Source organism: Puma concolor, chromosome B2, assembly GCF_028749965.1.
Source record: "Puma concolor isolate L17-30 chromosome B2, mPumCon1.1.hap2, whole genome shotgun sequence".
NCBI classification, from domain to species: Eukaryota; Metazoa; Chordata; class Mammalia; order Carnivora; family Felidae; genus Puma; species Puma concolor.
In genome coordinates, this window is record NC_141671.1 from 114,566,718 (window position 1) to 114,581,061 (window position 14,344).

Sequence of the window (14,344 nt, forward strand, 5' to 3'; positions counted from 1 at the left end):
TAAAGGAGAACAAGATTTGAGGATGATTTTAGTAGCCTTTGCCATGGGGACATCTCCCTGGTGGGAGTAGGCAGCTTATTCAATGAATGGTGTGGCAAATAAAAGTGACTGAGAAAAAATACTTAATTCTCCTATCATTACGCACAAATATTCCCAAGTATTAAATTAAAGTGTATAATAGTAAACAAAATATAGGTCTTTAAGATGGCAAATAATTTATATGAACAAAAGCAATACAGCCTCCTCCAAAAATAAGTATCCAGTTTTTTGTTTGTTTGTTTGTTTGTTTGTTTGTTTGTTTTTTAAAAGATGAAGTCTGGAACCAGAATTGAAAAAATGCAAGTAGCCAATAAACAATTTTAAAAATAGCCAATGCTGTGGGGCACCTGGCTCAGTCAGTTAAGCATCTGACTTTGGCTCAGGTCATGATCTTGCGGTTCACAAGTTCGAGCCCTGTGTTAGGCTCTGTGCTGGTAGCTCACAGCCTGGAGCTTGCTTCAGGTTCTGTGTCTCCCCCTCTCTCTGCCCCTCCCACACTCATGCTCTGTCTCTCTGTCTCTCTCTCTCTCTCAAAAAAAAAAAAAAAATCCAATGCTATGAGTAGTCAGAGAAATGTAAATTAAAAATATTTTTTGAAGTATAGATTAGCAAGTTTTGGTTTTTTTTTGTTAATACTCAATGCTGGCCTTTTTTTTTAAGTTTATTTATTTATTTTTGAGAGAGAGAGAGACAGAACACATGTGAGCACACAGGGGAGGGACAGAGAAAGAGAATCCCAAGCAGCCTCCATTCTGTTGCGCTGAGACCAATTCAGAGCTCGAACCCATGAACCATGAGATCATAACCTGAGCCGAAATCAGGAGTCAGATGCTTAACTGACTGAACCACCCAGGTGCCCCTCAATGTTGGACTTCCATATTCTACTGAATGAACTAGAAATTCTGTGCAATTCTTTTACGAAGAAATGTGAAGGGCATTTTAAAATGTGGTAAATCTAGGCTGACAGTGGTTTATTTGCAGGCGTATTTTAAAATTTTAAAAAGGGAACAAAAATTAAGTACACAATTTTTTTGAGAGAGAGAGAGAGAGCACACAAGGGGTGTAGGGATGGAGGGGAGAGGGAGAGGGAAAGGGAGAGAATCCTAAATCAGCTTCACACCCAGTGTGGAGCCTGACATGGTGCTTGATCTCAGGACACTGAGATCATGACCTGAGCTGAAATCAAGAGTCTGACGCTTAACCGACTGAGCCATCATGGTGCCCCTAAGTACACACACATTTAAATAGGGTATGATATATGGATATAATAGAATATTATTTCAGCTATTGAGAATGTTTTTTTAATTTTTTAAAGTTTATTTTATTTATTTTGAGAGAGACAGCACAAGTGAGGGATAGGCAGAGAGAGAAAGAGAGAGTGGGGCCAATTACTTAATTGGATTCTGTGATTGGTGAAAAATAGAAGTAAAACACATGGTTAAACATTGTGTCAATTAAATGGTTATCTTTTTAAATTAGAGATTAAAGACTGTATTTTCTGTTTGTCTGGTCATGGCTCCAAGGGCCATTCTTTATGCATAAAAAAGTTAATACCTTTTCTGACAAACTTCCAACAAATGACTGCATTATGTGTCTATTTATTTAGGTAATTGGTTATTCCAAATTACTGTCCTTAACTTGTAGAGTAGTGTTGCTGGTTTATTCTTAAGTGGCAAAACCCCCTCCATTCCTTCCTCATCTCTTGCCATGTTTGCATCGTGCGGCTATACCGCTTAAGATCAAGGTTACTATATGATTACAAGACATGAACTACTAGCCTCTTTTTTGTGTGCTAGTGCTTTCAAAGTTAGTGGAATTCTGACTGTGAACTCTGTGCCCGATTTACATGAAACTGGCACGTATGAGAATCACTGCTTAGATGTTTATTTAGAAAAAAAGTGCTGGTTGACGCCATCATTTGCCAACCTGACCAGGTTTAGCCTTCTTGTAAGTGCTTCCTTTATTTTCTCACGTTGCATTTTGTTTTTTCCATGAAACCAGTGTAGACCTTCCAATTTAGTTCTTTAATTAATTTTTTACTATTGTTGACATACAATGTTACATTAGTTTCAAATGTGCAACAAAGTGAATCAACTTCTCTGTACCTTATGCTGTGCTTATGTCCAATGTAGCTACCATCTGATACCATATACTATTACAGTGCCGTTGACTGTATTTCCTATGCTGTACCTTTTCTTTCGGTGACTTAATTCATCCCGTAACAGGAAGCCTATATTGCCCTCTCCTCTTCACCCATTCTGCCCATCCTACCTCCCCCCTCCCCTCTGGTAACCATCAGGTTGTTCTCTGAATTTATTAAAAGGATTCATTTGACTAACCTTAAATATATTGTATGCTTATTGGTAATTATCTCCAACGACATTTAAACATCCCAATTGCAGTTCAGTCTGTTAGGTGTTCATATTATTAGTTTTCTTTGGACCCGGGAAGTAAGCAAATCACATTTTCAGATGTGGGCTTGGATGTAAGCCCTCTGTAGCACCTACTACCTCTCCATTTTGTGAGCTAATTAGGTTTTCTCCTGCCAACTCAGAATGTGTCACTCTTTTGTTGATCTTTCAGAATCTTGAAAGATGAAAATGAAAGAGATCTAAAGGGAAAGCATAAAGATGAATGGCTCTGGTAGTATAAAGTGAGCCAGTAACTTTGGAATTTTTTTTTTTTTTTTTTTTTTTTTTTTTGGTAATAAAGTTTAAATGACTTACGAGATGTTTGACTAATGCACCCAGGACTTCTGTGAAGTTACTGAATTTACATAAGTATATTTGTTCTACACCTGATACATTTACTTAGAGAAATATTGCCTTAGTTATAATAAGACTTCTTAAAAAACCACATACACTGTGGTATTAAAAAGCATTGCTGAAATTGTTTGATAAATTAGTTTTAAGACTAAATGGTTTTGCCTTTTGTTTTCCAGCTGGAAAATTATTCGTTGCACCTCTAATCCTGGTCTTGGGATTAGCACTAGGGGCCATAGCAGTTGTAATCGGTAAGAAACACTTAACATATTTGAGATAAGAATTTTCTGAGTGCTATAGAGAGAAAAGGAGTGTAGATGTAATAATAGGAGTCAGTTACTAAGTAGACATACCTGTTCCATGCTTGCGTTAGACAGGCAATCAGCATATGATTTATAGATTCAGAGGGTGTGTTTCATATAGGACATTTGTGTGACACTTTTTCAGTCTATAAAGACTTTGATTCATGTAGCTTATAAAACAGTTTTAATTCCCTTTTAATACCAAAGTTAATACAACTAGTTTTTTATGAAAGAGTCCAGTGGACGAGGATGAAGATTTTCCGATTCTGAGTTTAGGTTGAAGTATTAAGGGAAAAGGTTCTGGTATAGCCTTGTGTGTTTGGTTTGCTCTAGTACAAACCAAAGGGTACACTGGGTAAAAAAGATACCTTCAATGTGTATAGGAACATATACCCAACGTATACTTCAGCACTGACAAATAGAAAATATATGAGTGATTTATATTGTCTTATTCATACAAGTATATGGAAATACGTGTTTTAAAGCAGTGGTTCTCAGAGTCTAGCATGCTTTAGAATAACCTCGAGGGCTAGTTAAAAGACAGGTTGCTGGTTTCTGTACTGAGTTTCTGATTCAATATGGGGGCAGGACCCATGGGTTTCTAGTTCTCAGAAGTTCCCAGTGATGCTGATGCTGCCAGTCCAGAGACCACATTTTGAGAATGATTGCTTTAGAGAATTAAAAATATATATATTTATTTTTAAAAGGGGGAGGGAGGAGTGGGGGAGGGGCAGAGGGAGAGGGAGACACAGATTCTGAAGCAGGCTCTGAGCTGTCAGCACAGAGCCCGATGTGCAACTCAAACTCACAGACCATGAGATCATGACCTGATCTGAAGTCGGACCCTTAACTGACTGAGCCATCCAGGTGCCTCTAGAGAATTTTAAATTAGACACCATAGGGGCACTGGGTGGCTCAGTCAATTAAGCATCCGACTTCGGCTCAGGTCATGATCTCATGGTCTATGAGTTCAAGCCTTGCATCCGGCTCTGTGCTGACAGCTCAGAGCCTGGATCCTGCTTCAGATTCTGTGTCTCTCTGTCTCTCCCTCTGTCCACCAAACCTTCCCCACACTCTATCTCTCTCTGTCTCTGAAAAATGAATAAGCCTTAAAAAAAAAAAGTAAAACTAAATTAGGCACTGTAAATAAAGATGGCTTTGATAACATAGTAGATGGGATTTCTTTTCTAAGTAAAATTAATTTTCATATGTAAAGTTCTATTTAGCAAGTAATTTACATGTACAGGACACGTAGAATTTTAAAGTAACTGACAGTTAAGCTCTTATGATTTATGATGGACTTTATGAACTAGATAAAAATAATTAGATGTTATTATTTGCATTTTACAGTTAAGAAAGTCAGGCTTACTAGGAGCTCCTATGTGGTAGAACTGGGAATCAAACCTGGCATTTGGCTCTACAGTCCATGTTCTTAAGTAATACATTATCCTGCCTGAAACTGAAGTGTGATATCAGAGTGCAAATTATATGACTGGGGATAGTAAAGAAGACAAACCTGAGATTGAATATTTTGATAGAAAACATGATTCCATATTCAAACTGGTGTCACAGAGGTTGTTAAAAGGGAGAGAAAACTGTACAAAAATAATAAAGAATGAAATCTTATAAAAGTAACTACATGTTATTGCATAGGTATCTCCCCTCTTTCATCTGCATGCATTGCTAAATAATAATTTTTTGTAAATGACTACAAAATGAAAAATTGAAAATGGAAAAATTTCAAATATATAAACCTAATACCTTTCCTCCTAATTAGCTTTAATCTTTTTTTGTTTTTTTAATCCTTAGGTTTATTTGTATTTCCTATCTATTGCCTTTGTAAAAAACAGAGAAAACGATCACGGACAGGAATGCACTGGTAAAATGCAGAATGATTTCCTGTAACTAAGCCGGTCTGGGTAGGAGCCACACAGAATGGCACACCGTCTGAGAGTCACGTCTTGAAAAACACTGCGTCCAGTCTCCCTGTGGTTCTCTGCAGGCCACAATGCCTCTAGCTCCGGTGCGCTCCCTACATGGTATCCTGTCCTTTCCTTATACAGTTTGCTGCTGTTAAAAAATGGTCACTTTCATAGACTATAAATATCTGTAACATAACTCTGACATTCTTACTGGTTCTTGGAAGAAAATATTTTAATTAAGAGCCAGTTATCCTCAGAATTATCTGAGCATGCCTCTCCCGAGCACTGTTTGGACTGTCTTTGTACCTAACCCCCCTTCCAGGCCCTCTTCTGAGACTTGGTGTGAATAGTGGAAATCATCCCACCTGTACCAATAAGCAAGGCCACTTTTCAGAAGATAAAGGCCGGCCATATGTACCTGTTTTTATCTGTGGCCCAAGCAATGTAATTCCTTCATCCTTCCGATGCTATAATTATTAAAAATCTCAATGCCCAAAAGGGAACAAATGAAACGAAATTAATGAGAAGAATCATGGGTTGCTGAAGTGTATATGTGCAGGGGTGTGAATGTGTGTGTATAATAAGTATCTGTATTAAAACTAGGTTCAGTTACCTTGTACTTGTCAAGTTCCATGCCTCTACACTATTTTTCCACATTTTCATAGACATACTTAAAGATAATCGTTCCTTTGTGGGCATATTTTGGTAATGTACTGAATTAAAGTCAATGTAGACAACAGGCTACTTTGATGTTGACCCTTTCTATTCCTTGTTCTCTTTGTCTCACACACATGCACACACGCCAGAAATTTGTGCAATGTCACCTCAAGGATCATCAAACTTTATTAACTGACAAAACTGATAGGCTGCTTTTAGGAAATTCTCAAGACCAGAATGTTTAGTCTCTTCAGATTTCTTATATTTTGGCATAGATGTTTTATTAAATGAACAAATCCTTCAGAGGGGATTAATTTAAATAACAAGTTTGCTGTAGTGAGAACTGCTTAAGCCTTTAAACAAATTGTTGTTCTGCTAGTTTTTTAATCAACTAGTAATGACAGATAATTCTGCTTTAGGTCAAGTTCTGATAGTATTGGAAACCCCACCCTCTTACCTCTTTTCTCTTTCTCTCTCTCTCTTTTTTGTTTGTCCCCAAGATTTTCATTTAAAAAAAGTACTAGTTTTGAAGGGTTTTTCTTATGTTTACTGCTCAAGTGCATACTAATGTGCTGATGTCTTCTTATGGATAGGGTAATTTGAAAACACAAATTTTTGTGATTATGGATGCGTTTATCTAAAATAGAAACAACTTTTGGAGAAGGAAACAAAAAAAAAATGAAGGAAATATTTTCAGCAAGTTTTACCAAGCTGAGAAGTCTTTAAAAATAAGAAAAAGACACATAGCTAAACAATGTTATTCCTTTGTTTTCATCATGAAAGTTCATTAGCAGAATGGAAGTAAAGATCCCTAAGAAGCCTGAAGTTTCCCCTTGTCTCCAAATCCTTAAAATTAGATATCTGCATAGATGTAGCATTTATTTGTCAGAAGCCTTACCTGAATTGTAATAAATTCTGTGATAAAACATGCATTAACATGGATAGTTGGTCTTGTTGGGCTCTAACAAATATAAGAACATTTATCATTTTTATTGGGCCTAAAAAGTCCATGATAGTGAAGTTTACTTGCATGAGTAATGAGCTAGCATGCTTCCATTCCTTCTGAAGAACACTCAGAATAGCTACACTGAAGCTTCTGGACTAGTCTCTATTCAGTTAGAAGAAGGTGTGCCATTTGTGATTCTACAATGGTGTATTTCTAAAGCATAACATGGTGCAAGAAAAAGTGATGCTTTAGTTTCACAAATTCACCTTTCCATTCATCCATCCATCCAATGGATATTTTTGAGTGCCTATTCTATGTGCTCTAGTCTTAAAACAAGAGAATGAAACTTTCTAGCCTACATCGATGTAATTCTGTCATAAAAGTGCTTAATTTTTGTAAATTCATTTTTTTCTGGACTTAGGTGTTAGTTTGACAATATGTGAATGTGATGAATTTTAAATCTAGTGGATAATATGTTTATGTATGATATGTGTATGTATATATACATTTAAATATACATACATATATAATATTTCCATAGCTGCATATAAATACAGTTGCCACATACATATATACCAACTGGCTAAATAATATACTCTCTGGTCTTAGATAATCTATTTTCTTAGGTTATTGTGTCTCTTGTCTTTGGCCTACTCAGGGATTTTTATTCCTTCCTTTGAATAACTTATCTTTTGGAGGAATTTTTATATTATTTAGAAATGTTCCAATTTTCCAGTTACAAAGCAGTGTCTGTTATCAGTGAAAGCTCTTTCATCAATGCTTGAGATACTGTACACAGTGTTGCACAGGATTTTCATTTTTCTATTGCATAGATTTTTTTTTAAATTAATGTATGTAGTTTTCTCTTTCACAGTTGGTATATATTAGGTCTTTCCCTGATAGTGACTTAACGTAATAATTTGTGATTTTTTTTTACTAAGTATCATCAAGATCTTAAAAAGAGAGAAGAAAGCAAAAAGATTATTTATATGTTAGTGCCAACATTGAAAGTAAAACAATAGTAGTAACTTTGGGGATAAATTTGAAAAGCTACTTTAGAAAAAGAAGCGTACACATAAAATAAATATCTTTCTATCCAAAGCTTGTCATTTTTTTATTGTAAATGTAATATATACTCCTTTAAAAGAATCAAACCATATAGAATTATAAAATGCAAATTCACCTGCTCTACCCCATCCCTTATTTTCTAGGGGTGACCACTGTTAATGTTTTGATATGTGTCCTTCCAGAAACTTTCTGCAAATATTCTAGTGTGTTTGTATATGTCCTTGTATATTAGTTTTATATAAATAGAACAGTATTCTTAATGTTCTGTGATTATTTTTCATTTTATTGTATATTGGTAGACACCTTTCCGTAAGTGTTTAAATAGATTTACCTCATTCTTTTGTAAATTACTACATATTACATTGTGGGACTATCCTTAATTAGTCCCTATTAAATGGACATCGAGATTGTTTTTACTTCTCTATTACAAAGCATCAGTGAAGATCTTTTACATATATTTTTATCACTTAATGTACACATTTCCATGATTTTTAAAATTTGTTTTTTATAAGATATTTGTAATAAAATTTTAACGTGTTTTTGGTGAATGAGATCATAGAGATACTATATTTGAGATCTTTTTCTTGAAGAAAAAGAAAGATTATGTAGGAGTGCATAAGTTTTAAAGAAAAGCAACTTTTTGCAGGATAATTCCCTCCCTGCTTGATTAGCCAAATAAATATGTGGCCAAAACTTATAAAGGAAAATCCATCTTATTCCAATAAAAACTGCAACAAGATGTCTGTAAAATAATGTGAGAAAGCTACATTGATATTTGGATTGCCTGCTTTTAAAATTTAAGATTTTTAAAGGAAATAGCTAAACTCTTCATCTTTGTCACATTTTGTTAAAACACTATCCATGTTCATGCATGTTGCACCACAAAGGAACTTTATGATGCCATTGTGAAAAATAGGAAGCAGCGTGTTGGCAATTATGAATGACCACAATTATCCATAAAAAAATAAATTTAACTATCTGTAAGGTTTGTAGATTGTTAGAATGCTTATAAATTTGGAACAACATGAAACATCCATTTTACAATGAATCCCAGAAGTCTCCTAAAACCTTTTGTATGTGGAGCTAAAAAGGAGAGGAGTCCGACCTTTTGGTACAAGCAACAGCCTGTGGCCACCACCTTGATTTTCTGATAGGTGCTATTTATCCTCAAAGTAGAACAGACAAAAACAAAGATAATCAGTTAGATCACAACCTGTTACCTTTCATTGTGCTTTCTCTGCTGTGGGATCAGGAATCAGTGGTGCCTATCCTGTGCCACCCAATCTTTTGAGTCCCAAGACCACACCTGAGCCTTTATCATTCAATCCAACACCCAAATATATGGCTCCTGGCACCCCTAAGATACCATCAGACCACTGTAATCTCGTTCAGTCTCCGGTGACTCTCTCCAACCTCATTTTTCTCCATGCCTTCACTGCAAAGGAGGAGGAGAAACAGGAGGGCTGCAAAGCTCACTCTGGTATCAGCATTCCTTCTTGATCTTTGTCTAATTAAAGTGCATCTGCCAAGACATTGATCCAGCTTCTCCCTTGTTAAACATTGCAGTTGTTTTTAATAGTAGACTTTATGCTGCCTGTTAAATTTATAATTCTAGAAAGAGCTAGTAGACTAAATAAGATTAATTGGTATGCTTCATTAAGTACAAAATTTTTTTACACATCATGCCAACTGCCATTTTGTTTTTTAATTGTATTAGCAAGCTGCAAATATGCCTTAATGTGAGTCTTCACATTGGATTGCATGCTTATCTTTTCATATTTGTAGCTGAAATCTATCCCAACCACTGAAAGTAATTTTTCTTGTGGTCAGCCTTATTGTTTTGTGTTAATGTCTATTATAAATATAGCCTTAAAATTCAATAATGCACTTTAAAATACGTGTGCCATTTAAGTAATTCGACAGAATTAAAGAAAGGGTTGCATATATTTTGATGGAGACAGTAGAATAACAGCGTCAGTAAATGTATGTCACCTCCTTAAATTTGGGGGTGGAAATCAGAGCTGAAATTTTTAAACAAGTAAAAAACATACCTGTAAAAAAATTTAACTGAGTTTCTGAAATTATAGTAGTTCTAAAAACTGACACCAGGAGCTCAAGTATAGCAAGTAATTAGTAAGTGTTACCTACTAACCTAGCTGGAATATTTGTCTAAAATATTAAGTTAGTTTCTGCCACATTTTAACTGCATTTTCATTTTTCATGAAATCTATAAGAGAAATTCCACTGACCAGAACATAGTAAATCAAAACTATCCCCAATAGTCAGCTCGAGCATTTTTTTAAATTCTTATGCCTTAAGTATGATCTTTTCTTCCTCCTGTGGAAAATAAGTTGCAAAACCCCGTTTTTAATATGTACACCTATAATTATATAATAAAACTGAAATAACTTTAGAGAAGCATAAATATATGATCTGAACAAAATCAGAGTTCCAAAAATTGGGAAGTATTCAGGATTGTGAAGTGCTATCTTTTCAATGCAAACCAATGATACAGATCTTTAAAAGAAGAAATGCAGTGGATCTCCTTCATAACCCTGGTTTTGCAGGGCTAATACTCATTTCAGAGCCAGCTGTGATGTGGGACTTGTACTGTATATCACTGTTCTGAGAGTAGTACTTTAGCTGACTTTATCCAAATCCAAGAAGCAGAGAGTCACATAGTGTGAGACTTATAATTGTTGTTTGGAGCATTAGCTGAAGCCTTCATGTATCACATACGTTATAGATCCCATATATAGTGCCAATTTTAGAAGCTTGTAATTATGTGTATCATGAACTATATATATATATTTTTTTTGCTAAAACAATGACTGTTTTGAGAATAACAATATGACTTAAAAGGCAAAAAAAAAATATTAAATACACAAAGTATTGCCACTGCCTATTTTTTTTTTTTTTTTTGGCCACTTTCTTTTAGCTGTAAAAGATATTTCATTAGTTGTATTTAACTCTGCATCACTTACATTATACAAACTTATTGGCATAGAAAATACTTTTGTTTTTCAAGTTTATCCCACCTTTTTGTCACTCCGTCTTATCATTAATATTAAATGATTTTCTTCCCTGGTTTTGAAGTGATGCTCATGTCTTTCGACATCAAGTTTCTGTTTTCTTTATATTTCCTCGTTATGTTGCTTTTTCCCTCTTCTGTCCCCTACCTATCTTTGCTAGCTGTGAGATAAATTCTGTCTCATCATTAACTCTTTTGACTAATGAAATGAAATTCAGGTATTGAAAGGACTCCATAATTTGGCTCTGGTAGTGAACATAATTTACCTTGGCTTACTTTGTAAATTGAAATGTATGAGGAGAACCTGGAACACTGACCCTCTTCTTGATAGGAGTTGGAGAAACCCTGCCCAGCCTCTCTGACAAGAAATAAAATGAACAAGAAGATGTCAGTTGGATCAGAGAGCCTAATAATACTCTAAAGCCAAGCTTCAGAAATTGCTTCATGAATATTGTAAAGTCAATGTTGTGTTTGCATATTAGCTGGACAGAAAGCATGTGTGGTTATTCATCCAACCTGACCCCAAATGGCCAGATGTCTGGTTTGCGGTCCGTGTCGACAAAAAGTCCTACAGCTTGGACTTGGGGCTGGATTTATGTAGTGTAGCATTTGTATATAAGATCTGATGATGGATTCATACTCTGTGAACATTATTAGACATTTCGATACTATAAAATAGATAACATTGGGGGCGCCTGGGTGGCGCAGTCGGTTAAGCGTCCGACTTCAGCCAGGTCACGATCTCGCGGTCCGTGAGTTCGAGCCCCGCGTCGGGCTCTGGGCTGATGGCTCAGAGCCTGGAGCCTGTTTCCGATTCTGTGTCTCCCTCTCTCTCTGCCCCTCCCCTGTTCATGCTCTGTCTCTCTCTGTCCCAAAAAATAAATAAATGTTGAAAAAAAAATTAAAAAAAAAAATAGATAACATTGAATGTAACTCATACTAGCCTTCTTCTAGAGAAGCCATTTGTCATTTGCAAACGCTCAACATTTTCAGTGATATGATTTAGGTATAAGTGACACTCAAGATATATTTAGCATAGGTATAGAATATGATGAAAAAGTCCAAGGGAGAGTCAAACTTGGGTGTTAAAGGGCCCAAGAAATGGCTGAAAGAATGTCATTTCAGATTTTTCCTTATAGTTGACAAACTGTGCCGTTGGTCATCTGTTCCCTGCTAAGTTGTTAGGTGTTCACCTCATACCCCAGGTGGTGAAATAGTCTCAATAATCCAGTCAGATTCTTAAAAATAATATTTTTCATTGAAATGTTACTTCCTCTCTTTACAAATATACTTTAACTGCTTCTTTCAGGTAAATACTATCTAAACATTTTACATAATATATTTGAATACTTTTAGTTTATAGAAAATTAGCATGCTTTGTAAAGAAAATTCTAGATAAAGTGTCATGAGTTTTTATCAGCTGACTATACACCCTTTTTCTAAGGCCCTTTAGCTTTCAGTTCCATATGGCAATAGCTTAGTTTTGTTATATGATCATTTTCATTGTAATGAAAATTCTGTATATGGTATTGAAAAGAAGAGACCAACCTTATATTTCTTATGACACCTAGAACAGTAATTGGTTTATATATACACATTTCCATTTACCTTGATAAGAACAACCTATTACAGATTTTTAATGTAAAAATTAATTGACAATCTTGTTGCTTATGAAAGCAACTATTAACTTAATAAGTAGTAAATTCTGAGAGATCACAGAAATAATTTTGTATAGAAGGAACACAAAAATGGTGGCATTAAAATGTTGTTATGTTAACACATTATTAAGAAGCCACAACAGTTAGGTGTTTTGTTTCTACTTTAAAATTGGGCATGAGATACATTCATGAAACAGACATATTTAAAGATGTATGCTTATTGACAAACTATGGGACAATTAAATTATTCACCTCTTTTTTCAAAAAGTGTAAAATGCCAAAAAGACATAATTTTAATGTTTAATCTGTTGTTAATATATATTCAGAAATTGTAGTTCTAAGGAATAATTGTCATGTCCTATATGAATTATCAGAATATATCCCATTTTAATTACATTCTCATGAACAATAGCAAAGAAGAAGAAATTTCTTAATTTTAAAATGAATGACTCTCATTGGTTTGTACTTAATCTTGTCCATCATTTCATTATACTGTATATCTTTTTTCTGTAAAATTTGTAGCCAATCTCCAAGGAACATAAATTATAATATTTCTCATGTTTAAAATGAGCCTAGCTAAGAAGATATTTTCAATGGTATTGGAAAATATTTATGTGATTTTATTTTTAAACTTTTTCCACATTTCATTAGTCATACTATTAACTTTGGTATTCATAAAACTATGTGGAGGTAACTATTTTGAATATATTTTGAAAAAGAAGCAGTAGAAATAAAATGAGAAAATAGACAATATTAATATTATATAGAAATCCCTGAAAGAAAATTGGAAAGGAAAAAAAAAACTCCATTGAGATGAAAATGTTGGGAAATAAGGAGTATTCTAAGACCTTAATTTCTTACATTGCTTGAGTAATCAATTTATTTCCAAATGATTGTCTCATGCTGTTGGTTCCATGAATTGTGCTTCTAGTATAATATATAATTTCCCCTACCATTTTAGTGTTTATACATTAATTACTGAAAAGAAAGGAAGGAATTGGTTAATAAAAGCGAGGAAAACTGGGTTTATTCCATTTTCCAATAGCACTAATATGTACTTCTTTAACCTTCCATATGGTGCTTTGTGTGATGAGAGTATATAACATTTATATATGTTATTAGTGCCTTATTATTTTCACTTGACTTTATTTCTTACCTAAAGAGCCATATATTTTTTGTGAGTGTTCCTTGGTCCCTGTATTTAAAGTGCTGATGACACAGTGTATCTTTAGTGGTGTATATAGGCTGCATTTGCTTAACTCACTGTATTATCTCTAGAAAAGCAGGTTAGCCAATATATTTTTCTTAAATTCAGTGTGTATTTTTAAGCTAAGGTGTAAAAAAAGGATATTAAATGTCATAAGTTGAAGCCATTATTATTGAAATGTACTTTTAAGCTGCAAAAAAGAATGCTGGTTATTAAAATTTAAAACGAAAGTCGGAATGACTGTCAATCTTTAGAGCTCCAATTAGGACAAAATTACAAAAAGCATTAAAAGTAAAAGTAAATATATGGAACTTGAGGAACTTGATCAGTTTCCTACAACCTGTCTTTGACAATGTGTTATTTGTAATCTACTTCCACGCATGTTTGCTATTTACATGTAATTATTCATTCACAGTGGGCTTTATCGATATCAAGATATTTTGTGTAATGTTATTTTGCTCTTCCTGGTCTTTGCCTTTGTGTTAGCTTTATACAAAAATCTCGTTTTGTTGTATTCTTTATGTACCATAGTATATAATTCAGCTTTTCCTGATGAATGTATGACAAATAATTAAAATAAATCGTGCTTAGAAAGGACAGACACAGGTTGTATATGAAAATACGTGTACATATTTGACAAAGAAAAAAAAGAAGAAAAGAATCTTCCTGCCAACAGATATGTCCTGCTGGACAGGACATGGAAATTAACAGATTTTTTTTTTTAAGCAGTAAAATTTAAAAATCTATTACCT

General features: G+C 34.3%; 1 protein-coding gene across 2 annotated transcripts in view; it reads left to right on the forward strand.

The window, feature by feature from the left end:
• RNF217 (ring finger protein 217) overlaps nucleotides 1-5,764 on the forward strand; it is a 126,433-nt gene extending 120,669 nt beyond the window's left edge. For both annotated transcript variants that reach the window (XM_025925933.2, XM_086707748.1), the window contains 2 exons: nucleotides 2,981-3,052; nucleotides 4,913-5,764. In XM_025925933.2, the coding sequence (XP_025781718.2) occupies nucleotides 2,981-3,052; nucleotides 4,913-4,986 (146 nt within the window). In that variant the 3' untranslated portion in view covers nucleotides 4,987-5,764. The remainder of the gene's footprint in view (nucleotides 1-2,980; nucleotides 3,053-4,912) is intronic.
• Nucleotides 5,765-14,344: the final 8,580 nt, after the last annotated feature.